Source organism: Aphelocoma coerulescens, chromosome 1, assembly GCF_041296385.1.
Source record: "Aphelocoma coerulescens isolate FSJ_1873_10779 chromosome 1, UR_Acoe_1.0, whole genome shotgun sequence".
In the NCBI taxonomy this organism is placed as follows: domain Eukaryota; kingdom Metazoa; phylum Chordata; class Aves; order Passeriformes; family Corvidae; genus Aphelocoma; species Aphelocoma coerulescens.
The window spans coordinates 99,797,963-99,825,408 of NC_091013.1; the positions used below are offsets into that span (position 1 = coordinate 99,797,963).

Here is a 27,446-nt window from a genome sequence, read left to right on the forward strand (position 1 = left end):
ATATGTAGAGGTGTAAAAAATTAGGCTTAGGGGATATAGGTAACAATATGGGTGATTCTGGGTGTGGATTTTGTTGTTCTTCTTTTCTTCTTCTTCACAAATCTAGGGGTTCTGCTATTGGGTCAAAAAACCCACACTACAGGTCATGAAAAGTTAGTAATTGGATTATAAGTAAAAACATATTACTTGGTATTTGATAATTGGTTAATTTAGACCTTAAAAAGCCTTGGAAGTTAGAACTCTGGGCTATTTTCCATCTTGTTAATTTAAAAGCACACTCTGTGCAGCTGTATTATAGATAAGCTATAATAAACAACTAAGTCCAAAGATGAATTTTTGGTCTCCTGCATTTTCATTCAAACTCTGAGTAAAAGAACTCATGAAACAGAAAAGAAAAGGTAAAAGAGAGAAAATTAAACCCACAGGACATTAATATATTACAAAAAAAAAAGGCAAAGCTTTTTACATCTTGAGTACTTTAATAAATTAGAAATATTTACATACAGCAGTAGAGGTAAAAGGTCTAGTCCTATCAAAAATGACTTTTGAACACTCATGCAGTACAGCAGCAAATAGCAGAAGAAATTGTGTGAGTGGAAAGGGCGTAAACTGAAACAAGAGGAAAGCTGAAGGGGGAGCTTCTGATCTTTGGTTACCAGTGTCAAAACCTTAATGATTCTTTACATGCACCAAGTTAAAATGAACTAAAATGGCTTTCAACTTTTATGAACAACCAGCATGTAAACATAATGAAAAACATTCCATAGCTTGATGTTCTGAAAACATTAATGCATGGTGTTTTTCTTTTTGATTCTTTCTGAGCTTCACTGTATATATGATCTCAGTTTTCAAGTTTTTGTTCTAGTCTCAAGCACCTTGAAGATATAGTATTGTTCCTTAGAAATGACTAGAGGTGAGCTGACATTCTTAGAAAAAATGTGCAGTAAGAGATCAGGCATCAAAAAAAAAGTTCTAAAATTTAAAAAATATATATATAAAGCTTTAGGAAAAGTTGAAATGTAGTTTATCACAAAGTGAACCACTGTCAAGAGATGATCAGTTTGCCAGGCACCTGCCAACTCTAGGACACAGCTTTGTCTGGAGTATTGAGTTCTTGTTGGAGAACCAAGGCTAGAAAATGCCAGCTCCCATCCTTCTGGGTCTGCTGAAGGATGAAGTTTTTTTCTGACTGTAAAAAGGTACTGATAAAAAAGTGCATAGAAAGCTGATCAGTTTTTGATTTGTCCCCATTCATGCAAATATATATACAATTTTGTAAATCTCTATCAACTATAAAGAGGCCTTGGTGTGTTAGTAGGGCACTGTTTGTTAAAACCAAATATAAAACAATTAAAACATTTTGGCCTATGGTTTGGCCTATTTTTCTTCACATAGTAGCACTAGAAAAGGAGGCTGTCTTTTCTGAGGAAAGAAAAATAGGCACTGGAAACACTTCAGCTTGTCTTCTAAGTCCTTCTTGATGAAGGTGTGGTAACTTCATTGCTCATGGAAAATCTTCAAGGAAAAAAGTAGCACATCCTTCACCGTTGAATTCTACCGCTTCTCTTCCATATTTGTGTGGGCAACAACAGAATTACTTGCTTTTGATTTAAGATCTGAAACAAAAGAATACAAAAAGCACACAGGTGAACTACTATGTCTTTTCTTCTAGAAATTGAACTAGCTATATGAGAATACTGCAAGCTTTAAATACTAATGAGGTGGTGTGAAGATGCACCAAGACACTCTCACATGATGCGTAGCAATCCAGTTAGAGCAGGTACATGACCCATGGTATCTGATAACCACTAAACCTTTTACCCAAATTATCTGTTTATGCTTAGGCACATTCCTCTGCAACTGGAGCACAGTTATTACTTAGTGCCAGCCACCTGCTAAGCATCTGGTAAACTGTGAAGCTGCTCTGACTCCATGACTTCAGATCACAGAACCAGACAATTAAGACACTACTTCCATGCAAATGTTTTATGTCTATAATCTCAGCATCAGCTGTGCTTCACACATGCATGTGCTGCTGCTGCTATTTCTTCCACACAGTAATGCCAGGTGCTTTTGGAGTTTTCGCTTTTGAGGATTGAAAATACAGCTCATATTTGACAAGCAAGGAGACTGAAGGCCAAGGGAAGTTACAGTGCAGAAAGTTCAAGACTACATGCCCAGCCTAACTCATCACATGCAACATGCATCAGCCTCTAACCAGGCTGATTTCCAGTAAAGCACACACAAGCCCACTTACATTGGTGTTTCCATCTTGTTGCACACATAGCAACTCTCTAAGGGGAGCCACCTGGATGTGCCAAAGCACTATGCCCTTCAGTCTTTGCTCCCACTTTGATAGCAATACCTGTCCCTTCCACTAATCTCTAGCCCAGCCTCACTCCAACCTAAGTTAAGATGTCAGGAGATGGTCTAGGAGAGCAGCATATGGTGACATATGGTATGCAACTCTCTAGAAAATGAGAAAAAGAAAGTTGTCTCTAGTCTGGTTCTCACAGGTTCCTGGATAGGCCTGAAGTATTTTTATGATTTGTATGTTTAAAATCCAAGCAGGTTTACTGCTTTACCTTGGTGGTGATACTAAAGAACACAGTCAAAAAGCCACTTGTGTGTGTGTGTGGTGTGTGCATGTTTGTGTGCTGCTTCTTTGTGTCTGTGCAGTGAGAGGGTCTGAATATGAAATAAGGTTCTCTCATTCTACAGCTGCAGGAATAGGCATCAGCTTTCATACCCCATCCTCAAAACACGCAAAATGTCTGTTCTCACATGGTTTGCAAACAGCACCAAAGGAAGCACAGCCACATCTGGTGCCTCAGCATGACATAACAACAGACCAGTTGCAGACACTAAACCCTTATGGGTGACGCAGGAGCACAGTTTAGCCCAGCAAAGCAGCACGCCACGGGGACCAGGAATACTACACTGACTTACTTCCTTTAGCTTTCAGTATTACTCATTGTTAACGAACAGGATCTGACTCAGTTATTACAACACACCACAGCTTCCTCTGCAGCTACACAGCCTGCTTCCTTTTTCCATGACAGCTTCATCAGCAGTTTTGTCAGTCCTAAATCCCTCCCACCCTTCCATTCATCCATGCTTCCTCACATTTGGGAATTATTTTCCCCCTTCTTTTCAACAATGTCTTCAGCAAATACCAGAATTTTTAGATGTGATTGCTTGGCTGGTAATTCACCAGAAGTATCAAACTTGGCAGAACAAAAAACTCTGCAGCAGTAAGGTGCCACCTGCTTTCACATGGCTGTGCATTTTGAGAATCTTTAAATGGATTATCTGCATCAGCAGACTCCAAAATGGGTGTGCACAAGGCAATCCATTTAGGTGCAGGAAAAAAATATTTTTGCACCAGTAATAAAATTTAAAAATAAAAATACTATTTGCTCCATCATTATGATTTTTTATTTTTTATTTTATGCATGTTTTATAACGTATGTAATACTTGAGTATGGTAAAAATTGTATACAACTTATAAGTATACATCAATTGGGTGTGCATGTTCAAAGTATTTTACTGATGTGGTAGACAATCACAAAAAGTTTGGTGACCACTCATCTACAATACAAAAAGCAGAGACTAGTATGAGATGCTCATAGTTACACCACTCAAGTAAGGACTGTATGACAGACAAAACAACATTTTTCATTTTTTTTCCCAAGAAAGGAAAACTATTCACAGTCAACCTCAGTGTCAGTCAGCACAATCTCCCAAGACACAGCTTCACCCTCACATACCTTCTTTACTGCAGCTGGAAGAGTTGTTCAGGTGCTCCCCATCTCTACCTTCTGCATCCTGGGTCACCTCTGCAAGGACAAAAGCAATACTCAAGACAGTCCTGGATCTCACAACTCTCTGACTCTCTGGCCCAGATGGATCAAGAATAATCTGACTGAGATTTGGGCCATTTGTTTGGCAACAGTAGTAACCCTGACCAACATGCCCCATTCCCATGGGATCACCATCCAACACCTTCCTTCTCTCCTCCATTCCTGACTCTCTACTGTCTCCATGATCCCTTACATACCCTGCAAAGGCCAAGCAGGGGAGGCACTCAGTGCCCGTGGTGCCACCCATTAGGTGGCATTAGGCAAAAGTCACAAGGAACAAAGGCTGCTCCACAGTCCAGGCACTTACCTCCTTCATTTATGCCATGCTCATCTGCATGGTTGGCCAGCACACTGCTGTTCCTAAAGGTGTCTGAGGAGAGATAAGAAGACAAATGCAGTCCCCTGCCTTGCTCAGCGTCAAGATATGGCTCTACTGCATCAGACTGAGTTGCTAGTTGCAGCTCTACGTGTATACACAACATAGAAAAGCTACTGGAGAGCATCCAAAGGAGGGCCATGATGATGGTGAAGGGTCTGAAGGGGAAGCCTTATGAGAAGTGGCTGAAATCACGTGGTTTGTTCAGCCTGGAGGAGAGGAGACTGAAGAGAGGCCTCAACACAGTCTACAACTTCCTTGTGTGGGGAAGAGGAGAGACAGGTACGATCTCTTCACTCTCATGACAAGTGACAGGACTCAAGTAAATGGCCTGAAGCTGAGTCAGGGGAGGTTTAGGTCAGATATCAAGAAAGGGTTTTGCACCCAGAGGGTGGTTGGGCACTGGAGCAGGCTCCCAGGGAAGTAGTCACAGCACCAAGCCTGACAGAGTTCAAGAAGTGTTTGAACAACACTCTCAGGTACATGGTGTGATTATTGGGGTGCTATCTGCAGGGCCAGGGGTTGGAGTCAATGATCCTGATGTGTCCCTTCCAACTTAGCAGATTCTATGAAGGGATCATGGCCTGTTTGCTTACTGGGTCAATAGCACTGACTGCTCCATAAACAGGCACTTACCTTCCTGATTTACACCATTCTTAACTATCTGCTTGTCTTTCAGGGCACTGTCCTCCTCATTCAATTCTCTGTCTGAAAAGAGATCAGAGAACAACTGCAGTCCCTCAGGAGCACAGTCCATTGCTTCTGCCCCTCCCCAGCACAGGCCACTGCTCTGTGCTGTCTAGGGCTCAGAGCACACCTCCTCCTCCCCAAGTACTGCTGTGCTGTCAGCAGAAGCCCTGCTTGGAACTGCTTTGTACACAAACCTCAGAGAACACCAGAGCCTCACCTACAGCTTCCCATCTGGAGAGCAGTGACTGTTCCCTAAGTGCTGCTGGGTGTACTGCACAGAGGTGCAGTAACTCCCCTTCCTGATGTTCTGTTCTATACTGCAACAAAAGAAAGTATTTTATTTTCTGCATCTCGTGTCCAAACTGACAACCTTTATCTATGGACCTGATTTCTCTTTTGCCTGAACTGTGTGTTTCACTCCTTTCTACTTTAAGACAGGCATAAAATAAGCCTCCTTTTCCTGTATCCATGTCTATGTATATGGAAATAATTACACAAGTGATAAGACAATCCCGCAGTACACCACACCTTCACAATTCCTATTTCTTCAGATGAAAAAAAGCTGTTCTACACCCATTATAATTCATGCAGGAAGAATAAGCAGCAAACTCCAGGGGCTCTGAGTTTTTCTGAGTTTCCTTTTCCTTGTTGTCATCACTAGTGATTTTTTCCTTTAGACTTCTGCCTTTTCCAACCCCGCTATTATCAGCCACTTGTGGAAAATGGTGGAAGAGATAGGGACTGAATGAATCACTAGTGCAACAGACTGGGGAAAAAACTGACAATTTTTTCTCAAGTTTAACAATAATGTTCAATTTCACTAGCCCTTTGGAGTTAAAAGAACTTCTAGAAAAAATACAGGTCCCAGAACATCCTTGAAATTTACACTGACTGGACTAAGAAAACAAAACTGAAGCTTTGCTTAGCTGCCTGATGAATGCAGTCAAAAGTGTTCTAAAGCATAAAGCAAATGGAAGATACAGCAGGCTTCTTTCCTTAGAGAAGCACATTTCTGGATGAAGTATTCTCCCAAATACGAATTTTGCAAGTTGGTAAGCATCCTGTCTCCAAATTGGTGTGCTGAGGCTTGAATCTATTTGGCATCAATACAAAGCTTTGAAGCCACAGCATTTTATTGTCTAAGGTCCTGGGTTTCTTTCCAGCAGAAAGCGAAGACCACCTACCCATGATGACATCCTATAAAAATATCCTTGCACTCTTTTGCATGCAAATAAAAGGTAACATTAGACAAAAGGGTAATTTGCTTATTTACTGTAAAAAGGGGTTCTTTCTTCCATGCTTAGTTCTTTTTCCCACAGCTGGAAAGATGGTTTGGAAACACACAGTAAGCACCATCATCCTCATCAAGAGGGAAGGTGAAGCCCCAAGAAGGTATTTGCTCTGTGCTGTTTTGCTGTTTACCAAACACAGGCCCCAGGTCTTTCTGACTTCTCTTCTAGTGATCTACCCATCAACGTTTCCTGTTCCTAAGGCAACAGGTTCTTCTAGGCCAACAGGAGAATGGTAAACTCTATACTAAGAACATGCTAACATGGCTTGGACTACAAAAGGCCATGTGCAAAATTACTTTCCCCCTTCATATATCTGTGTTTTAGGGCTCCATCTCACTTGTTACCTGCTTCAGGCTCTTCATTCTCATAATGAACAGCTTGTGAAAATGCAGCTGCAAAAAAACAGAAATCCTTTTCCAGAAACGTGTATGGAGGTAGCACAATAAGTCTGCAAAATATGCAACTTAGCCTTAAAGTGACAACTTCATCATAACACTTTCAACAGATATGGCAGTATGCTGTGCCACTTTAAGGACTCACAATTAATTTCAACTTCAACTTCCCTCCAGTAACCACTTAATGTCCCAGACCATGACCAACATTGTTCATATTTATGCCTACAACTTTACAAAAGCCTTGCTGAAGTAGATCTACTGATAAAGCTGCACAAATCTGCCATAAAAAGCCAGAGATAGCTGAGAAGAGAATCTGCATCTACCTTTTTTACTTCATCTTTGTGTTGCACTAATACTGTAACTTTAAACCCTTCCTCTTTGCAGACCCTAAAGAACCTTTAAAAGAAACATTCTAAAGCAAATCTAAGTGCAGTACCAAAATGAGGTGTTTTGCAGGGTTTATTGGCTTTTCCCCCTACCCCTCCTTCTCCTTTTTTCGCCTTCAGATTCATCCCTAGTTTCAACTTCAGTGGTCTCTGAACGATGGGCTAGAACCACAGCTTTAACAAAGGTAAGGTACCAGACTGAGCAACCCACATGAAGGCACTGAGCTCAACACCAGAACACTCCAAGAGGGCACTGAGCCTGCACCTGATGGCAGGAGCTTTGGCCATTCCCCACTGAAACACTGTTTGGTCTGGTAACAGAATATTTTTTAAGAATCTTCCCCTGCTCTCCCCAGTCTGCTTGACTGCCTTGGGGGTTGGTTTAGTTTGGTTCCTAAAAACAGACCACAGTCCTGGCAACAAGACTCATATATGTTAAAGCTAGAACATGATAGCCAAATTCACCCTTATGAAAGGAGCACAGACTAAATGAGTTGTCCCCTTCCTTAGCTGCTCACTATATAGAGTGATTTCCACACCCCAAAACACAAGAAGCCAGAGAACAGAACAATCTTGCTACAAATTAAGGAAGTAAGAAAACCCAAAACCACTCCAACAAAACACTTACAAAAAACAAAACAAAACATCCACAAACAAACAAACAAACCCCCCAAACCAAAAAAACCCCAATGCAGATTAGAATGGACAGCAGAAGTCCAAATGGAAATCTGGACAGGAAGAGAGGAATGACAGATTGCCCTACAGTGTGCACTTTTCCAGCCCTCATCCTTAGGCCAGCCCCAATTCTCCATCGTTAAAAAGGTAACTCACTTCCAAAGACAGCTGCTGACCAGGAAATTCTCAGCCCACTCACTGTCAGTAACTTTGCCAGCCCCACTAACACATTCATTAAGTGCAAGTCCCTATAATCATCCAATATTGGACCCCAACTGAGATTTTGAGTCTGCCTGTGCACACACTGAAAATCAATTCAAAAGCTTAGACCCTGCAAAAAACCAAAAAATCAAATCAGACTCCCTGCTCCAACCAACAGCAGACGTTTAGAAACATTAATACCCTAGAATACAGGTTTCTTACCTCCCTGTGAGGTAGGCTGTTGTTGGCTGTCCCCATAGAAAAGTTGCTCATGTTCTCCTATAAAGAAATGTATTTGTTTTAGAAAGTATATATTAATGACCTGCAAAAAATCACTGCATCCAAAGAAAACTTACTCCTTTACTTCTCCAATGCAAGGCTACACTGACACAGAATAAAAACTGACAAGCCCAGACCAAGCACTGGTCTGATTTCCACACATTTGTGACACCGTCTTACCTGAGCCATTCACTGGACTGTTCTGAGCAGTGTTTTTTCCTCTTCTAAAGTTAATTATACCTGCACACAAGCAAATAGAATACCTGGAGAAATGACTCAGAAATAAAGTTTTGTGCCTTCAGAAACTTGTTGACGGCTTCCATCCATTCCATCCCCCTCTCCCACCCCCAAACAAAAGAAAATACACTTCACTGAGAACATGCAACTGAATACTTGACTTGAAGAAAGAACAAAGAATGAAATACTGTTTTGAGGGAAAGACAATCAGTGAGAGAACAACAGAATGGGTCTCCTGCGACAGCAAGTAAGAACACTTCTAATCAAATCTAAGGTAGCGCTTAACAATTCCTGATTCTGAGTCTTGTACTTAAATCAGCAAATCTCTGCTGTTTGATTATACCTGTGCAATGCTTATCCTACCAAGGTATAACAGGTTTATTTTCTTGCATGTTCAAACACTCATTGTTTCAAGGGAAGTAACAGAATTGCTTTGATTCTAACTGCTGGTCAGTTTTGAGAGACATTCTTTGCATGTTGTCACCAAGAGCAGTGTTGTTTAACGCCACCAACATGAGCAAGGACAAAGAAGACATTTTCAGAAAGTTTGCAGATGGCATCAAACTGGGGAGAGTAGGGGACATGCTGGAAGGCAAGACTGCCACTCCAATTGACTTCAACAACCTGGAGAAATATGCTGTCAGAAAAGATGTGATATTCAAAGGGAAACAAAGTCCTGAATCTCTTGAAGTCACCCCATGGACCACTACAGGCTGGGCTCTGCCTGGCTAGGAAACAGCTCTGCTGGAAAAGACTTGAAAGCATGAACAAGCTGAACATCACTCAGAAAAATGTGCCCTTGCAGTAGAAGGCTTCCAAATACTGGGCTGTGTTAGCAGAAGTGCAGTCAGCCCAAACACATAAATAATTCCTCCTCTCTATTCAATATTTGTGACACCACATGTGGAGTATTCTCTCTAGTTTTAGTCTCCCAGTTAATGTAAAAACACCTACTTTCTGAAGTTAGTCTAACAAATGTCCACCAAGATGTCTAGGGGCAGGAGCTGTGCAAGGAGATGCTGAGAGAATTGGGTTTGCTCAGCCTCAAGAACATTAAGAGGATGATGGCTAACTGCTGTCTACAACTAACTAGAGAAAAAAAAGGAAACCCCTCTCAGAAGTATAGAGCCTAAAACCAGGAGGCAGTAGCTAGAAGTTGCCAAAGGGCAATCCCTAAGAGAAATAAGGAAAATATCCTTCCCTACAAGAGTGATTCAGCACTTAAACACGTGCTGAAAGAGGCTAGGGAATTTCCATCCTTGGAACTATTCAAAGTTGGACTGGACAAGGCCTTAAGTAACCTGATCTAGCTTTGAAGTTGGTCATGCTTTGAGCAGCAAGTGGGATGAAACTTCCAGAGATTTATTTTATTTTATGATTTAGCTTATTTTATGATTCCATGCCAACAGAAACTAAATGGACAATGAGCAGGAAAGCATAAGGTCCACATGCAATATGTATCTATTTATGTCCTGATCAAAGCCTCCCTGCAGAATATCATCAATTAGTCATTCCCAGATGGGATGCATCCAGTACTCTTCACCCTGCAGCCACCTCCAAGTGGTGGCCCCATCTGGAAGTCAACATGAATTTTCCATGCAGGGCATGAATAGGATGAAGAAATGTATTCCTGTTTGGGACTCTCTCCAACACAAAGAGAAAAGATGGTGTGCCCCTCTTTTTCAAACCAGAAGACAATTTGACACAAATCCAAAAATGCAGCAGAAAAAAATACACAGTGATAGCCTATAATTACCATTTCTGATTAAAGTGTCAGACTTACAAAAAAGATACTTGAATTCAGTGTAGGGATGGATCAAAAAACAAATACAGAACTCCAAGATGATGGCAATACAGGCTGACAGGAGGCACAGAAGGTCTCACTTACCAGTTGACCACACTGAGTTGTCAGACTCGGCATATGATATTCAGCCCTGGTATAAGCCTGTCCCAACAGTAAGTGTGATCTTGAGGGCAGCTTTATGATGCTCTCAAAAAATGCTATGAAAACACGCCCAGGTAGGAACGGGAGAGGCTACAAATACTTGGTAAGTAGAAACACGCAGTAAATCAAACATGCAGCCTGAAGGAGAAACATGGAAATGCAAACTGCCATGTTTCCTAGAACGCAGAGCCCAGTGTGTTGGGGTTTTAAGAGTTCTAGGTTTTTTTCTGTTAAAGGAATTTTCCCCCCATACTGTTGCTAGGAAGACAAATCACTGGATACTTAAGAAAAACAAAGAGCTACCCACTGGGGGTGGGGTGCTCCTGGCTACTCTTTTGTTTCACCTGGGTGTGTGGGGCAGTTCAGTCCCGAACTGTGGGAGAAGGAAGGTGTTTTTCATCGGCTGCTTTTTCCTCCTGCGGAGAAAGACCCCAGGATCCCTGGCCCACCTTCCCTGTCCCGCTGGAGGCCAGGCCGTGGCTGACCTGCCCCGCCGCTGCTTTGAGCCTTCGCTGCGTTGTAGCCGTGCTCACCCTGCCTGCCTGACCTCCAGGGGGTTCTCCCTTTGGATACACCTCATCTGCCATCCAGGATTTGTGCCCGTCCCTGCCGCTCCAGCCTGCTGTTCCAGCCTGCTGTTCCCGCCTGCTGTTCCCGAGGGTCCGGCCGGACACCAGGATCAGCTGCCCAGGGGTTTGTGAAGCTTTTTTGTCCCATCCCTTCCCGGGATCCCAGGGCACCGGTGCCGCGTGCTCCCCGAGCTCGCTCCGGAGCGCCCCCTGCAGCCGCGGGGGAACCATCGCACCTGCCCTGCTCACCGGGAGCCGCCAGCGCCCCTGCCGGCTGCGAGCGGAACTGCACCCGAGGGGAAAGGGCCCGACAGCCGAGAAGGCTGGGACTGGGTTTGGGATTGTTTGCTGTTACTGCCACAGTTATTGCTGTTTGTTTGACTGGTTATATATATAATAGTAAAGAACTATTATTCCTATTTCCCACATCTTTGCCTAAAAGCCCTTGATTTCAAAATTATAATAACTCAGAGGGAAAGGGGTTACATCTGTTAATCCAAGGGAGGCTTCTGCCTTCCTTAGCAGACACCTGTCTTTCAAACCAAGACAAGTGTCAGAATGCAAGAAAGTTCAGTACATTATTTCCTTCAAATATATTAGTCTTTGCCTAAATCGGACTTGTTTCTTCTACTGTTTTAACAAAACATCCAATGGTCAGAAATTTTCATCCATTCTACAGAACCTTAGATGAGCTTAATCTTGAAGCACATAAAGCTGTAAGGAAGTGTCATACATACCTTTGTAGAACAGGAATACTAGGATTACTACAGCTACAAGAAGGATGAAAGCTCCGAAAAGAGCACCTCTGTTTCGTATGTGAGAACTGCCTCCTTAAAAAAAAATCACCAACAAAAAAAACCAAAAGAGACTGGTTAGTTAAAAAGCAACTGTATGATACACTAGTTCAATAGAAATACAGCCCCAAATGTTTTATAGGTATTTTTTAAAAAGTAACCTCAATAAATTAATGCACTAGTCAGTTATTAGCAAAACCTTCAGCCATGTCCAGGACAGTTACATGTGAAGTAACTCATTTCAGTGAAGGCACATCACTTGAAAGGCAGTGGCTGTTCCACTTCTTGGCCTATGAAAGGCTGAGCCAGATTTCAAACAAATGAAATTTCAGCGAATATCGTGTATTGCATTTGCACTGCAAGGTTTTGATGGGTTCTGTGAGAAGATGCCAGAAGCTGCCCCCATGTCATATAGAGCCAATGCCAGCTGGCTCCAAGCTGGATCTGCTGCTGGTCAAGGCAGAGCCCATCAGTGGTAGTGTCTCTGGGATAACACTTCTAAGAAAGGGGAAAAACTGCTGTACAACAACAGCAAGGGTGAGAAGGGAATGACAACAGATGAGAGAATCTGCCAAACAGACACTAAGGTCAGTGCAGAAGGAGGGGCAGGAGATGCTCCAGGTGCTGGAGTTGAGATTCCCCCTGCAGCCCATGGAAGACCTCACACTTAAGCAGGTGAATGCCTCAAGGAGGCTGTAACCCTGTGGGAAGCCCACGCTGGAGCACACTCCTGGCAGGACCTGTGGTCCCATGGAGAGAGGATCCCACACTGGAGTAGCTTTGCTGGCAGGACTCATGACCCTGTGGGGGACCCACACTGGAGCAGTTTGTGAAGAACCATGGCCTGTGGGAAGGACTCTCATTGGAGTTCATGGAGGTCTCCTGTGGGAGGGACCTTACAATGGTTCAGGGAAGAGAGTGAGGAGTCCTGCCCCTAAGGAGGAAGGACAATGTGTAATGAACTGTCTGCTGACTGCAAGCCCCATTCCCTGTCCCCCTGCACTACTCAGGGGGATGAGGTAAGGATATGGGGAGTGAAGCTGAATCTGGGAAGAAAGGAGGGGTTTGGGTGAGGTGTTTTAGATTTGCTCGCTTCTCATTATCCTGCTCTGATTTTGATTGGCAATAAATTAAATTCATTTTCCCAAAGTTGAGTCTGTTTTGCCTGTGACAGTAATGGCTGAATGGTCTCTCTCTGTTCTTACCTCAACCCATGAGGCTTCTGTCATATTTTCTCCACCCTGCCTCACAGAGGAGAGGAAGTGACAGATCAGCCTGAAGGGCACCTGGCAGCCAGCCAAGGCCAACCCATCACATCCCTCATTTCTAACAAGTTTCTAACACATAACTCCAGTAAAGGAAAAATTCTATACTAGTAAACCATGACAATGACTTTTGCACAGAAATGAGCAATACTGTCAGTTAGGGACTGCCTTACACACCCTACAAACCACATGGTTCCAAACAGGTCCTCACTCTGTGTTTAAAAAAAACCCTAAAAATGCAAGCCTCAAGCTGAAGGCTGTCCCAAAGCAATAAGCAACAGGAGGAAAACTCTCTTTTCTACCTTTTATACCTCTCTATGAAGGAGGAAAGAAGTATGCTCACTGACTCATGCACATCCTAGATGAGAAATTATTTTATCTAATGGCTGCTAGATGACTCACTTGAAATGGCTGAATAGTTTCATTCCAATTCATGGAGAGCAGTACAAAGAGGACAAGTCATTAGCAGTAATTACATAAGGCCAGAAGATTCAGAAGAGATCGTCTAAGATCTTCTAATCTTTATTATTACTCAATCGAGTCATAGCTAAAGGCTTTCTTCTGTGGAGATCCCTGCAAAAAGTATCTTTCTAGGGGGATCAAACTGTCAACCTGATACTTTTCCCAAACTTTACACAAACTTTTAGCAGACAAATCACTTCTGATGCTTTTTATTCTTTAAATTTAACTTCCCGGGAAGTCAGGAGAAATCTTACAAAGGCCATGCTGCTTCCCAACCAAGCCTCTCAGACCTGTGTTTGCAACATGACACATTCATTACCCTTTTCATCTGAAAGGCATTGCATCAAAGAGATTTCAGAGCTCCTTTCCATTTGTGAGAATTTAATGGTACATGTAGCTTTCGTGGTAGCATTAACATCCTCCAAATGGATGGAAAGCTCCTGCTTCTCATGACTCTGTGGATTGTCACTCAGCTTCCAGCTGTAATTCAGAGGCCCCTGGAAATTTGCTGTACAGTTTAATGCAAGTTTACGATCGCTGGTGTTGCAGCTTATTTCAGGTTCTGGAAGGGCATCTAGAAGGAGAGAAAACATTCTGTATTACTTTAGTTATAAACTACATAGAATTTCAGCACAGGACAAGGGCTGGAGCAACAAAAACAGCAGGAGAGTGCATAGACAAAAGTGTAAGTGTGTACATGCGCATGAGAGAGGAATGTGTTTCTGAAAGTGACCTGTAAACCACCTGTTTGTGGTTCTTCCATGCCTAGTCCAAGCATCCTCATGGCTCACTGTCCATAGGACTAATAGACACACTGGTCACGCATATTTCCCAAAGGCTGCTAGTGAGGCTGAGTAGATCTGCACAGGATGATGCCACAGATATTGAAGCACGTATAATATGCCTGCAGGAACATCTTTAATAGGTACATAATGTCTGGGATTACCTGGTCAGATTGCTCCAAAAGTTTGGTTGTCTACCTCAAAGTGCAGTGTGCCATCTGCACACATTCTAGAAGTCATTCCAAGGTGAGTAATGATGGGCACACAAATGAGATGCCACCTTTGAAAATTTGTTCAAAGTGCCTAAGCAACTTAAAATTGAGACAAAGAACAGCCCGCTCTGTTTCTGTTTGCTTCCCTGACAAATATACAATCCCCTTTCTAGACATTTTAAAGTGAATGAAGTGGTTCACATTCTCTATGCAGCTCTTCCACTACTTACCTAACACAACAAGTACGAAGTTTAAGCAGTGATCGTTCACAGAATCCCAGTACTGTAACTCATATGTGCCAGCATCATCCTTCTCCAAGTCAACTATAGTCAAGGACCCATTCTCCATAAGCACACTCCTGTTCTGGAGACGACCAAAATACATTGGTTCGTTCAGCCCTTCCCATTCAGCCACTTTATCCCTGTTTTTCTTCCAGGTAGTTTCCACTACTTTTTGGTCTATTTTTACTGGAAAAGTAAAATTTTCTCCCACGATGCCAAAGACGTCCTCACTGTAGATGCGTGCTATGGGGAGGGGAAGAAAAAGTTACTTTAACAATCATTTTATAAAACACTGCTTGACTAATGCCATATGCTATATCAGATGCATTCAAATTTAGGCAAGAAACACATCACAAAGTTGCTGCATCAGTTAGGAATTACCCATCAGTTAGGAATTACCCAAACCCAGGCTGTCAGCACAATTGTATGACAGGCACAGGAAAGGAATCCAGTTTCCACAATCTGGTCCCAGGCAGAATCCTTGCCCTGATGATCTTCCCTATCCTAAGCCCCCCTATATCAGTACTTTCCCTCTGTTCACCTGAATTAGGCCTCCTGCCCATGATCTGGTGAAAAATATTAAAGAAGAATTGTCACTAGCAAAATCTGTTTTAACATCTTGTTGCAGAACACCCAGACTGAAGTTCCTGCTGATGAAATAAACCCCAATTTTTCCAGCATGAATACTTAGTTTTGAAAAAGCACACTTCTCACACAAAACTGCTACTGAGTTCAAAGCACCTGCTCTGAAATCATGGGATTATTAGAGATTTCCCTTGAAATGTCACTTAAGAAAGTTTATTTCGCAGCCAATATATGTGAAACAGCATCCCAGCCTCTGAGATCTAACAGAGCTGTCAGCAAGAATGAAGCTGTTCAGAAATCTCTACTACTTTCAGTCTTGGCCAATTACATTCTGCTAAAAATGCCCAGGCATTCAATATAAATAAACCACAATAGAAGAGAGGTAAGAGATTTTTCCTAATTTTCATTGAAAACAGCTGCGTTTGTGAGGAAAAAAACCCTACTGATCTAACAGACAAAATCCTGCTGTGAGGAAAAAAACCCTACTGATCTAACAGACAAAATCCTGCTGTGAGGAAGGGACCACAACCTTTAAACCATCAGCATCTCTGATGCTGCTTCAGTCCCCGCTTCAGTCTTCAGCAATCACCTCCTCCTCCCAAATAGCTCTGAACGGCTCTAAAACAATTGCAAGATCACTGCCATGTCAGACAGGAACATAGACAAAAACACTTTGGTACTGAGTTCAAGCTAAACTTGCGTTTAGGAATCAATTTTTCTCCACAGTAGCTGGTAACTTTTTACTACTACAGAGAAGGAAGGACATGGTTAAGATACAAATGAGGTCTCAGATTAAGTCAAGATTCCCATTGTGCATGATGCAAAACTTCCCATTAAACAGTAACTGTGCATGGTGAAACAAATATTTCAGATATTTACTCCTCAAGCCAACTGATTCCAAGTGACAGCTACTATTTTGGGTTTGATATTTTTTCATTTATTCCCAAATGGCATCAGTTTACGAAACCACCAATTCCTATATCATTCTGTGCTTCCCTTGCTTCTCATGTCATCATTGTAGGCAAGCTTACTGCTGTTGCTAAACCAGTGCAGATACTACAGCTTTATCACACCAAAGCAAGTCTTCCCTACACTGAATATGAGTCCAGAAAACCCATCTTTCTCCACATCTTATCTCCTTTCCATATGAAAGCAGACAGAAAGATCAGCTAGGCCTTCTTTTCCCACTGGCAAAGAACAGTGCTCATCAGGTCTTCTGCCACACCAGAGAAACACAGACTTTCTCTGACAGGACACTGAAGACAAGCAACAGAAATGCACTTCCGTGTGCTTGGGTAGAGAACTGCACACACAGGTCTTCTCCATGCCTTGCTTTTTATGGAATATCCAATCTGTTTGTAATTTACCCATTAAAGCACTCTTCTTGCTCCATCAGAGTTCCAACTTCTTGTTGCCTGTGCTTACATGGTGGCCTTTTCCAGGTACAGGGACTGTAGAAGTAATCAGGGTAAGCTATCAACTCCCACATCTTTTCAACACAACCTACCCATTTTCTTTGTATTCTACCCTGTTCAGGAAGATTTAAACATTTCACTTGAGCATCTCATTCCACACATCTCAATTAATGATTTCCAGAAGAAAAAAGAATGCATGAGCTCCAGAATTTGTGTCTGGAGACCACAAGATTGTAAGATGTTGGGTGGGGTGGAACACTGTTTTGATCTGACGAAGCTTGAAGCCTTGTTAGAGACTTTTGTTTCCTAAAGACTGTGGAAACCATGCCTTTATTAGAAAATGGACATAATGTGAACCAGCCATAAGACAGAAAATCCAGAGCATGTAAGACAGAAGGACTTGAACAGGGGAAAAAGTCCATGGGAAGGTTGCGAGAAAAGAACAAGCAGCATTGGGGAGGATGAGAATGAGGAACAAGCAAAGGAAGAAAAGGATAAGAAAATGCAAACTGAAGGACAGTTGTGACATACACAAGGGACAATGTGACACACATACAAGAGCCAATCACAAAGCATAAAGTAGCGTGTGAAAATAGGCCTCAACCAATAACAATTATGCATGATCGCATGCAGGGAAAGCAAGATTTGTATATTAGGGACAGTAGTTCATCAATAAAATGACTTCTGCCTGATTCATATTGAATCGTGTAGAGTCCATTGTTTCTGGCCGCAAAAGACAATTTCCAGGAGCGCATATTCCTCAAGAAGTCACCCCTCACTGCCTAAGGACCTATAGTATTCCTAGTATGGAGAAATACTCCCTGCTCTTCCGACTTTGAATTTCTACCTCTCAGTAGATTTGGGGTGGTCAAGCTGTGGTGGCTTGACATCAGCACAAGCCAAACCACAGTGGCTGTTGACAAGAGCCTTCAGGAAGGACAGCAGCTGTTTGCTGGGAACTAAGAAGATGAGCAAGGACAGCCACCACTGCTCAGCCAACCACTAATAACTTCCTAAGGTTGAATGTTGATCCTGGTAAACACTCCATGTCTTTACTCTCTTTCAGTTAGTCATAAGTGCTAGGCTGGAGTTATGAGAGCAAAATTGTTACTTCTTCAAGCCCAGGAATGAGACTGAAGGAAAGCAGAGCTGAAAAAACCCCACATTTTCTCTTCACAGGTTCTACTCGGCACAAGGGGCACTGCTGTCTTCAGCACACTCTCTTCTTGCTGGCTGGTGAAACCAAGGCTTGGCAGCAAGGAGCTGAAGAGCTCCTGCCCAAGGGCATTCAGGGCTCCCAACAGCAGGACAAGGAATGGTTATTCCTCAAGGATAAGTTATCTCCTCCCATCTTAAAAAACTCAGTCTCTGGTTTTATTTCCCTGCTTCATTGGTTGAGAGAAAATGTGAAGAAGTCTCTCACTTAGTGCTGTCAGCTTCCTTTTTTTGAAGAAATCATAGAGAAATGCTGCATAAGGTCATAACCATGCATGTTTGAGCTTCTGGAGAAAGCATGTGTCATCATGTTTTATAGATTCCTAAGGAACCCTTCCCCATTTTTCTACTTTATTTTAAATGGAAACATATTTCCCAGTCCACAGTGGTGGGCAAAGAAGGAGAAATGACAACCAGACACTCTCTCACATACTTTTTGGAAGGCTAGAACTGCCTTTTTTTAAGTTTCTCTGCTTTCTCCCTCTCTCCTTATTGTAGCCTATTATTCCCAGATAAAGTTCACACAATAAAATACTGCTGTGCTAAGGCCTCCAGTAGTCTCTACAGAAACCATCATACTAACTACTCCTGTATTGCCTAAAATCCACTCCAGATTCCTTCTTATGCCAAGTGCTAGTGTTCTTTCCTTCCAGTCAAATCACATGCTCAAAGTGTCACAGATAAAGAGGAGCTAACATTGTGTGGGCAAAGCCTCTTCTGCAAACCCACCACCTCACCTTGTCTACATCATCTTCTGCTCCCACTTCTCCAGCAGCCAGACCCACAGAACCCAGTGCTGTACTGGAGTTTTAATACTCTCCAGACTAGTTCTGACTCTTTCAGCATTTTAGCAGGCTAAAGGAATCCATATTCAGCTCAGACTAAGTAGAACTTGATACTCCATTTATCAGCAATAAATGCTTCATTACTTACTTGTCCGTTTATCAGCAATAAATGCTTCACTACTGTATTTATCTACCTGGTTTGACTATTTTTCTTGGAGCTGATGTAAGGCCTAGTTATTTTGGAGAACATCTGTAAGCTAATCCCTTTTTATTTTTAATGCTATCGTTAATTTTTTTGGTCTCAAATACCTATTTGAAATGCATATAGGGATATATTAGGTCTATACAGGCAGCAGCAGGGCTCTCCTATTACCATTAAGACACAAACATTCCACCTGCCAAAACTCGGTGGAAAAGTCCTTACTGCTTAGTTTATGGCAAAGAACTGTTTGCTTCAGGAGCAGGGCTTTTTAAAGAGCAGATTTTTGTTTGATTTTTTTTGTAACTTCCCAACTACCCCCTTTTAAGGCTTTTAAAAAATTTTTAATTCGCCCAGCAACTGTAATTAGCAGGGCCAAATATGTTCCCTGCTAGCCCTCAAAACCACCAGGTGCAGAAAACCCTGAAATAAATGTTCAGTCCAGAAGGACTATGGGAATATTCACCAACCATAGTCCTCTTAATTCCCCCACAGGCCACAAACACAACCCACTTCCCAAGCTCCAGTAAGAAAGCACTTAGACCCATGGTATAAAAGCACAGGCAAAAGCTACAGCCAGGAGAGAGAGAACACAGACAACAATAAGCTGTAGCAGCAACCCAGGCTGTTGCAAGATAAAATCAGGTTTGTGCAGGAATGAATGCAAATCCTACATGTAACACCCAAAGCAGAGGTTTTCTCCTGCATACTGCAGCATGTTCAGAGGTGTCTTTTGCTCCTCCCAGACAATGCAGAGCTGCCTGCATCCACACAGCTCTACACATCAGCAAAGGCAGGACCCAAGGGTGGCACCCAGCAACAGGCCTGGGTCCCTCCCATGTGGTGGTGCATTCCAACCCCCTCTTTTCCTGGTTGGAGTGTAATCTGAGAAATGCCTGCTAGGCCTTGGCCTTGAAAACAGCCTCTGGGCTCAGCTTTTTCTGAGCTTATCAGAAATACTGTCTGCTTCCAGGAATTGATAAAAAGCTCCTATTTTCCCTATGAGCAGCCTTGGAAAATATTCCTCTTTCCTGAATGGCATAATATTCCTGTTCTCACACTTTCAAAGAAAGTGCCGGCCCACGCTTTGTCCAGGATGAAACACTGTTATGACTGAAGCCCATTCTCTTGCAGCCCTATAAACAGCAGTCCAAAACAAGAGCCTTTTGAGCTCTCCTGGGCCACCACGGGCTGTGATCAGCATCTCCCTCTGAGGGTGATGCCTCTCAGAGCCAGCAAACCTTCAGGTTTGCTATACTTGGAGGATCGCCGAAACACAACATATCCTGGGCTGATACCCTCACTGCTCGAGGCTCTATCCTTCACCTGTCAGGAGATGCAAAAGCATCCAAAGTGAGTGTTGGGGTTTTAGTTTAGTCCTAGTTTTTTTTCTGTTAAAGGAATTTTTTCCCATAGCATGTTGCTAGGAGATAAATGGCCACACTTGAGAGGAGATAGCCATACTTAAGAAAGACAAAAGGGCCCGTCCAGGCTTTTGTTCTCACCTGGCGGACAGTTCAGTTCGCTCTCAGCGTCTGGAGGGAGAAGGTGCAGAGAAAGGAGCTGCTGGTTCCCGTTTTCGGCGTCTTTCCTTTCTGCTGGAAACAACACCGGGGATTCCATAAGCTGTTTTCCCTGCCCTGCTGGAGCCTGGGCTGCGGCCGCCCTGCACCGCTGCTGCTTCAAGCCTTCGTTACGCTGTAGCCGTGCTTACCCTGCCTGCCTGGAGCCCCGGGGGGTTCCCCCCTTTTGGATACATCTCGTCTGCCACCCGGGATTTGTGTTTGTGCCTGCCGCTCCAGCCTACCAGTCCAGCCTGCTGTTTCCGAGAACCCGGGACCAGCTGCCCACCGGTTTGTGAAGCTCCTTTGTTCCATCCTTCCCCGGGATCCCAGGGCACCAAAGCAGCCGCGTGCTCCCCGAGCTCGCTCCGGAGCGCCCCCTGCAGCCGCGGGGGAACCATCGCACCTGCCCTGCTCACCGGGAGCCGCCAGCGCCCCTGCCGGCTGCGAGCGGAACTGCACCCGAGGGGAAAGGGCCTGACAGCCGAGAAGGCTGGGACTGGGTTTGTGTTTGCTGTTACTGTCATAGTTACTGTTGTTTTGTTTGACTAGTTATATATATATCTATATATATATAGTAAAGAACTGTTATTCCTATTTCCCACATCTTTGCCTAAAGACCCTTGATTCCAAAATCATAACTCAGAGGGAAAGGGGTTACATCTGTTAATCCAAGGGAGGCTTCTGCCTTCCTTAGCAGACACCTGTCTTTCAAACCGAGACAGTGAGTATTTCACTGGCCTCTGAGGGGAATAGTTTTCAGGTACCTTGCTTGTACTGACTGTTTCTGTCTGTGTACCTGCACCTGCGCATACGCTATAGCAAATCTGAGACAGATGCTGCTTTCTTTGTTGTTTAAGTACCTCAGATACCTAAGTAAGTTAGGCATGTAAGTAAGGCTAAGTTATAGTTAGGAGCTTACTTAAATGCTGCTGAGTGTTGTTCTTGTGCTAAGTTATTAAACATAAGTTGTAAGCTACATTAAGTGTTGCTAAGCATTGTTCTTCTGCTGACTTGCTACTTGTAACTTTGAAATTATAAGTTAGGTTAAATGTTGTTAAGTGTTATTCCTCTGTTAGAATGTTAAGGTTAAGCTATAAATTAAGTTATAAGTTAAGTTAGGTATAAATTAACTGTTTTTCTTGTGTTAAATTGTTAGGCTTAAGGTATAAGTTAAGTTGAAGTATTGTTAAGTTTGAGTGTTGTTAAGCTTTTGGGCTGTGTACCTTTCTATCCTTGCCTGCACTCTTTTGTCACACACACACCTAAATATACACACCCCCCCCCCAGATAGTTCTCAGTTCATTTCTGTTTTGATTGCCTGGATTTAGTTTGGTTTTGTTGTTGCTTGTTTTCCCTTGTTGTGCCTTAGCTGTCCTGTAAGTAGTAGAGTGAATCTTGCCAACAAACTTGTCATGCTTTGTCTCTTAAAATCAAATCTGACTTTTACTCATACCCTTGCCAGTGATTTTTTTAAGCAATCTCACTCTTGCTCGTAACACCCCACTACAAAATCCATACTTTCAGTCATATCCCTCAGCAAGGGCAAAACAACATGCAGCATTCCCACACAAAAGCTACATGGTCATTTTTAAACTATGCTGGTGACCAAAAGCATGGGGATGGACTTACCTCCCTCTCCCTTGTATTTGTCTGCCTGCTTCTGCAGTGACATAGTCATACAGACAGTACAATCTGCTGACAGTTAACTTGACACAACACCCACTCCAACTAAAGAAACAACAAAAAACCCACAGAAGGACTGTAATTCCCGGATGCGACTCATCGTGGGAACACGATGTGCATGGAACAGAGTAGAAACGAGCGAAATGGGGAAAAGCAAGAGCATAGAGTAGGGCCAGACACTGATCTCTTCTCTGTGGTGAAGAGATCTGTCCAATGACAGGAGCCAAGAGAATGGCCTGAAGCTGTGTCAGGGGAGGTTTAGGCTGGATGTTAACAAAAGGTTCTTCACCCAGAAGGTGTTTGGCACTGGAACAGGCCCAGGGAGGAAGAGGCCTGGCAATCACCACTTTTAGTGATGGTGAACTATTAGGGAGGATCACTGTGTCCTGCAGAATATTGATTCTTTTCAGTCTCTAGGCTTTGCTTAGGGACAAAACTGCTCTGCATTTAAGCCTACCTTGAACTATGAAAAAAAGCAGCAGTTCAAAATCAGTCCAGAGACAACAGAACAGGTTACCCAGAGAAGTTGTGGATGCCCCGTCCCTGGCAGTGTTAAAGGCCAGTCTGGATGGGGCTCTGAGAAATCTGGTCCAGAGGCAGGTGTCCCTGCCCATGGCAGAGGGCTCGAACTGGATGATCACTAAGGTCCCTTCCAACCCAAACCATTCTATGATTCCAAACCCTCTGGTCACTTACTCCCAATATTCAGATAGCAGCACTTCCTATGCTGTACAAGCACAATCTTTATGTAGGCTCCATAATCAACAGGACTGAGAAGATGATCTGTCTTGGTAACTTTTTCCTTCAATCGAGTTAATTTTCAGCCAGATCATCTTTGCAGTTCTACTTATGAAGGATGGCACAAACTGATGACATGGAGAGGAACTGTTCTCGACCTGTGGCAACACCAGCTTAAACATACTCCAAATTACAACTTCTGTCTCTTACAAAGCCTGTATCACACAGCCAGCCTACAGTCACACTACCCTGAACACGGCCAACAGGCTCTCCTGAGGCTGTAAGCAGATAGGAAGACCAGTAAGGAAAAAACCAAAAATAGATAAACCTAGACACACTTTTTTTTTTTCTTTTCTTGATGAACACCTTTAACACACTCAGAATCAAAGAAGTCTGTGTATGCAATCCATAGATGATCCTGGCTATCTAAAGTCTAAGGCCATTAATTACATTAAGGTAAGAAACTATTCAGAAAGAGTTTTCACTCTGTGTTCATCCTGTAGTGTTAAATAGCAATGGCAAAAATATTATTTGTTTCATTTTGGTTTTAATATGATATAACAGCCTCAGCTCTTATCAAGAGTTTTTAAGCAGAGGGCAGACGTTTGGTTTGATTTTTTTCCTCTGTGAGGAATTTATAACTTCCTCTATTTATTGAGGAAAATTCAAGAGTAAGGTTACAGGACAACACAAGCAGGTGTCAGGTTGACAGTGCTGATAACTGATTTTTCCATTTACACTATTCAAAATTGTGTTTGATATTTCTATTAGCAACACACAAAATAACTACATTCCACAAACAACCCAAATTTGTTAGAAGTCCAGGTTTTCCCCCATTCATCCCAATGTCTTGTAATGTAGTTCCCATGACACCTCTCATGAAGTGGAGAGACACAGAAGAAACATTGAGAAATCTCCATGTTTTTCTGATCAAAAAAAAGGAAAGGAAGGAGCACATATTTCTGTGTACAGAGACAAAAACACAGGAAAATTTAAAATTACAAAAAAGCGCCAGCTCAAACTTGTTGAACTGCCTAATGACACAGAAACAAAAAGCCATATTGAAGTAAGTCTGGTTTCTATGCTGGTTACTCTCAGAAGAAATCTGAAACAAAAATAATTTTTATCAGCTCTCAGGTTGTCAGTCTATGCTCAGTACTGGAGATGGCAACTTCCGCTTTTAGGTGAACCAGGTTTTCTCAGTTTAACTCAATTTTTATAAAGAAGTTGAATTGGGAAATGAAGCAACCATTAATGCAAGGATGCAATGAAAATGGCATTAAGGAATCCATCTAAATATGCAAGAACTAGAAGGCAGTTATACTGCATGACAAAGAGCTGACGCTCAGAACACTGAAGGAGTTGTCTGGCTTTAAGATGAGCCTTACTACAGACACAGAATGCTTCTAGGTGCTCTAGTTCATATATCCAGCTTATTTCCCACATCCTCTCTGCTTTTGGGGCAGGATCCTGACACAGCTAAAGCAAGTAAAAGTTTGGCTGCCATCTGCAGTGACAGACCATCCCCACAGGTGTGGCTTGCCCTGCAATCCTCCTGTTGATGTGGTGTTATTTATTCACCTCCTACAGGGAGGTGAATCTCTCTCTGTGGGTTCCTTCACCAAACTAGGCCACAGATACCACACTGACTTTCTTCCCACCCACATACAACATCCAGGATCCCAAATCTGAACACAGTTTTGTCCTGAACTTCCAACAACTGAAGGAGCACGCTCTTGGTAGGTCTAAAAATCTAAGTCCTTCCATAGCCTCAGGGAGAGGCTTTGCACTGTAACTGACAAGCCTGAGGTTTTATCAGATGAAAAACTGACTTGGCCTGGCACTGTGAAAAGCAGGAATACCCTATGTGGTGAGTAGGAATTCTGAAGACACCAAAGCTACACTGCAGCTTCTGGGTCCCACAGGGGAATGAAGAAGCACATCTCCTCCCCTACTCCAGACATTCAGCAACATGACTGGGACAAGCGCAGTGCTTTGAACTTGGATGGAGAAGGGATTCAGGAGGGGAAGGCTGATAGAGGATGAGGATCTACCAACAGCATCCTGGTGTTTAGAACAGGTGTTTGCAAGGCTAGAAACTTGCATGCCCTGATTTGCTTTATGTACTTGGGCAGATCAGTCTGACTTCCAGGGTCTGATTCTCACATAGAGAGATGATAGATTGTTTTACCTTGTTAAAATCAACATGAAACATTTACACAGTCAACACACACATAACAGCAATAATGCAAGCATACAAACAAAATCATGGTGTGAAACCATGTCTGTTTAGTTTACTGAACAACAGTAAAGAGTTTGCATTCCTGATCTCCTGCCCTAATCAACCACTTTGATTCTAAAGTTTTACAGAGAAGACAACAGAACTAGCTATGTTTTTCATTAAAGGAGGACATTATGATACTTGAAGCCACAATTATCCTCTCCAGATGTCCAATTACCACCATCTCTGCCTTAGAATTGTATGTTCTTTGGAACCTGGAACCTTGTTTTCTGGATAAGTCCATAGCACAAGGATCAGATGTTCAGATCAGCAGCAGGCCAACTTACATAACACAAGGTAACAAAGTGCCTTAACTGTAGAAAAAGTTACAAGAGGATACTCAGTTAATTATGCCTGAGTCATACTCATTAGAAACCTCTGCAAAAGCACTGCAGGTGAGATAACTTGCAGCTAAGGCTTAACATCAGCAGACTCATGCAGGTGGACAGTGTCCTGGCTTCTCCACTGGTCCTCCCTGCACACCTGGACCCCCAACGCCCTTACAGAACAGGATCTCACAATCTCAATTAAATAAGTTGAAGACTGTTGGAACAGGAGGAAATCACAGGGAGTTGCTCAGAACTTTCAGCAGCGGAGAAGTTCCTTTTTAAACAGGGGGATATAATAGCTCCTATTTTAGTCACATTCAGGAAACTCCCAAAGCAAAAAAAAAAACCCCAAAACCCAAAGTCAGAAGAAATCCCTTAGAATAGAGGAATGATAAGAAGATCTTCACAGATTAAATCATGCTTTTTGGCCCATCTAGCAATAGCAGCTCGCTCTGATGACAAGAAGAAAGTTTGTACATCCATCTTCAATTTCAAAAATCAGCAAATTTTGTTTATACTTCTCATGTTCACAGCCCACTGCAAGGGCTATGGGTTTAAGGGTTATGCTCCTCAGGCATTTGGATTAAAAAGGCCTTTGATTAGTATTTCGATAGCAGTTAATAGTAATAATTTACTTCTGAAAAAAAACAAAACAAAAAACCACGAACCAACCAAATAACAACAAAAACCAAACAAAAAAAAAAAACCAACTACTAAAAAAAAAACCCAAACCAACACAAAACAATTGAGAACGTTGATGCTTTATCCATGAGCAAGAAGGAACACAGAACACAAAATAAACAGCATTTTCACATTTAGGGATGACAAGAATACTTTTACAATAAAAGCTGGTTTCCTGACTTCCTTAACACCTCAGGACCCGGAGGAAACCGTGCGCCCCGGTACGAGGAGGAGGAGGAGGCTGCCCTCGTGCTGTGGTGCTGCTTCCTTCGCAGCCAGGCAGGAATTAACTCCTCGTGCGCGGGTACCATAAAAACCACACACATCCCCACTCCAAGCTCCTCGTCTATACAAGTTTGAAACAAACGGGGCACAGGATGCCGAGAACAGGGTGGGGAGGTCCTGAACGTGCTGATGGCCGATATGTAATTCTAATTTTATGTGCGGGAGAAAGGCAGCCGCCCGGTTGTGCCCGCCACGCCTCGGGAGGGCAGCGAGCCAGCGGCCAGGGACGCCCCGCTCAGGGGCGCTCCCCGGGCACCCTGGAACCCCCCGCCGCTCCCAAATCCCTGCCGCGCCCACTCCCGCCGCTCCCCGGGACCCAGCACGCCCTTCCGAATGCCTGAGGAGCGGCGGCCGAGGGTGCCCCACTCCCGCCGCCCCGCCCGGCACGGAGTGACGAAGGGAGAGAGGGACAAAAGCGAAGGGCTCGGGAAAGGTCCCCGCCGCCCTCTCACAGCTTACCCAAGAAGGGCGCAAGGCACAGGAGCGAAGCCAGCAGCCGCATTGCTGCCCACCCGGTCTCTGCCCGGGCAGAAAACTCGTGGGCGACCGCACCCAGCCCGCCCCGCCCCGCCCCGTCCTGCTCCGCCCCGGCCCGGGCCAGGCCTGCGTCCCGCACTGCTGGTGGCCCCATCTGCTGGGAGGGCCCCATGGGCGCTTTTTCTGACAACTCCGAGACTGCGGGGAAAGGGCGTTTCAGCCGCGGCGGCCGCCTCCCGTGCGCCCTGTGGGGTGTCGGATGCCATACAGGAGCTCGGAGTGCCAGGTGGTGCCGCTCCACCAAAGGGCGCAGCTCCACCAAAAGCTGGCGGCAGAAGTTGTCGTGTTGCTCTTACGTTAGGGAGGTTCGGCTGTGATAATTGAAAAGCTGAAAGTAAATCAATTTCGTGTGGAGTGGGAGCAGATCAGGGGAAGAACGAACTTCGGCAGGCGGCACGCAGCTCGCCACCTCAGGAAACGACCACAGAATAGTTTGGGTCAGTT

At 43.6% G+C, this 27,446-nt stretch overlaps 1 protein-coding gene across 2 annotated transcripts; it reads right to left on the reverse strand.

Annotated features, from left to right (window-relative positions):
* Nucleotides 1–459: 459 nt before the first annotated feature.
* On the reverse strand, nucleotides 460–27,021 carry CD58 (CD58 molecule). 2 transcript variants are annotated; one of them, XM_069020991.1, is made up of 11 exons: nucleotides 26,925–27,021; nucleotides 14,654–14,947; nucleotides 13,749–14,003; nucleotides 11,646–11,738; nucleotides 8,338–8,397; nucleotides 8,101–8,157; nucleotides 6,566–6,613; nucleotides 4,876–4,947; nucleotides 4,171–4,233; nucleotides 3,771–3,839; nucleotides 460–1,616 (listed from the first exon to the last, which is right to left on the reverse strand). In XM_069020991.1, the coding sequence occupies exons 1-11, from the start codon at nucleotides 26,965–26,967 to the stop codon at nucleotides 1,555–1,557; spliced, it is 1,116 nt and encodes a 371-aa protein (XP_068877092.1). In that variant the 5' UTR covers nucleotides 26,968–27,021; the 3' UTR covers nucleotides 460–1,554. The 2 variants fall into 2 exon arrangements, with proteins under 2 accessions (XP_068877092.1, XP_068877096.1); XM_069020995.1 differs by lacking the exon at nucleotides 6,566–6,613.
* Nucleotides 27,022–27,446: the final 425 nt, after the last annotated feature.

Coding starts and splice junctions, on each gene's coding strand:
- CD58 (XM_069020991.1), bottom strand. CDS start 26,967: ATGCGGCTGCTGGCTTCGCTCCTGTGCCTTGCGCCCTTCTTGG. Junction 8,398..11,645: donor AGTATTCCTGTTCTACAAAG/GTATGTATGACA, acceptor GCTTGTGTGCAG/GTATAATTAACTTTAGAAGA. Junction 4,234..4,875: donor GAATGGTGTAAATCAGGAAG/GTAAGTGCCTGT, acceptor ATCTCTCCTCAG/ACACCTTTAGGAACAGCAGT.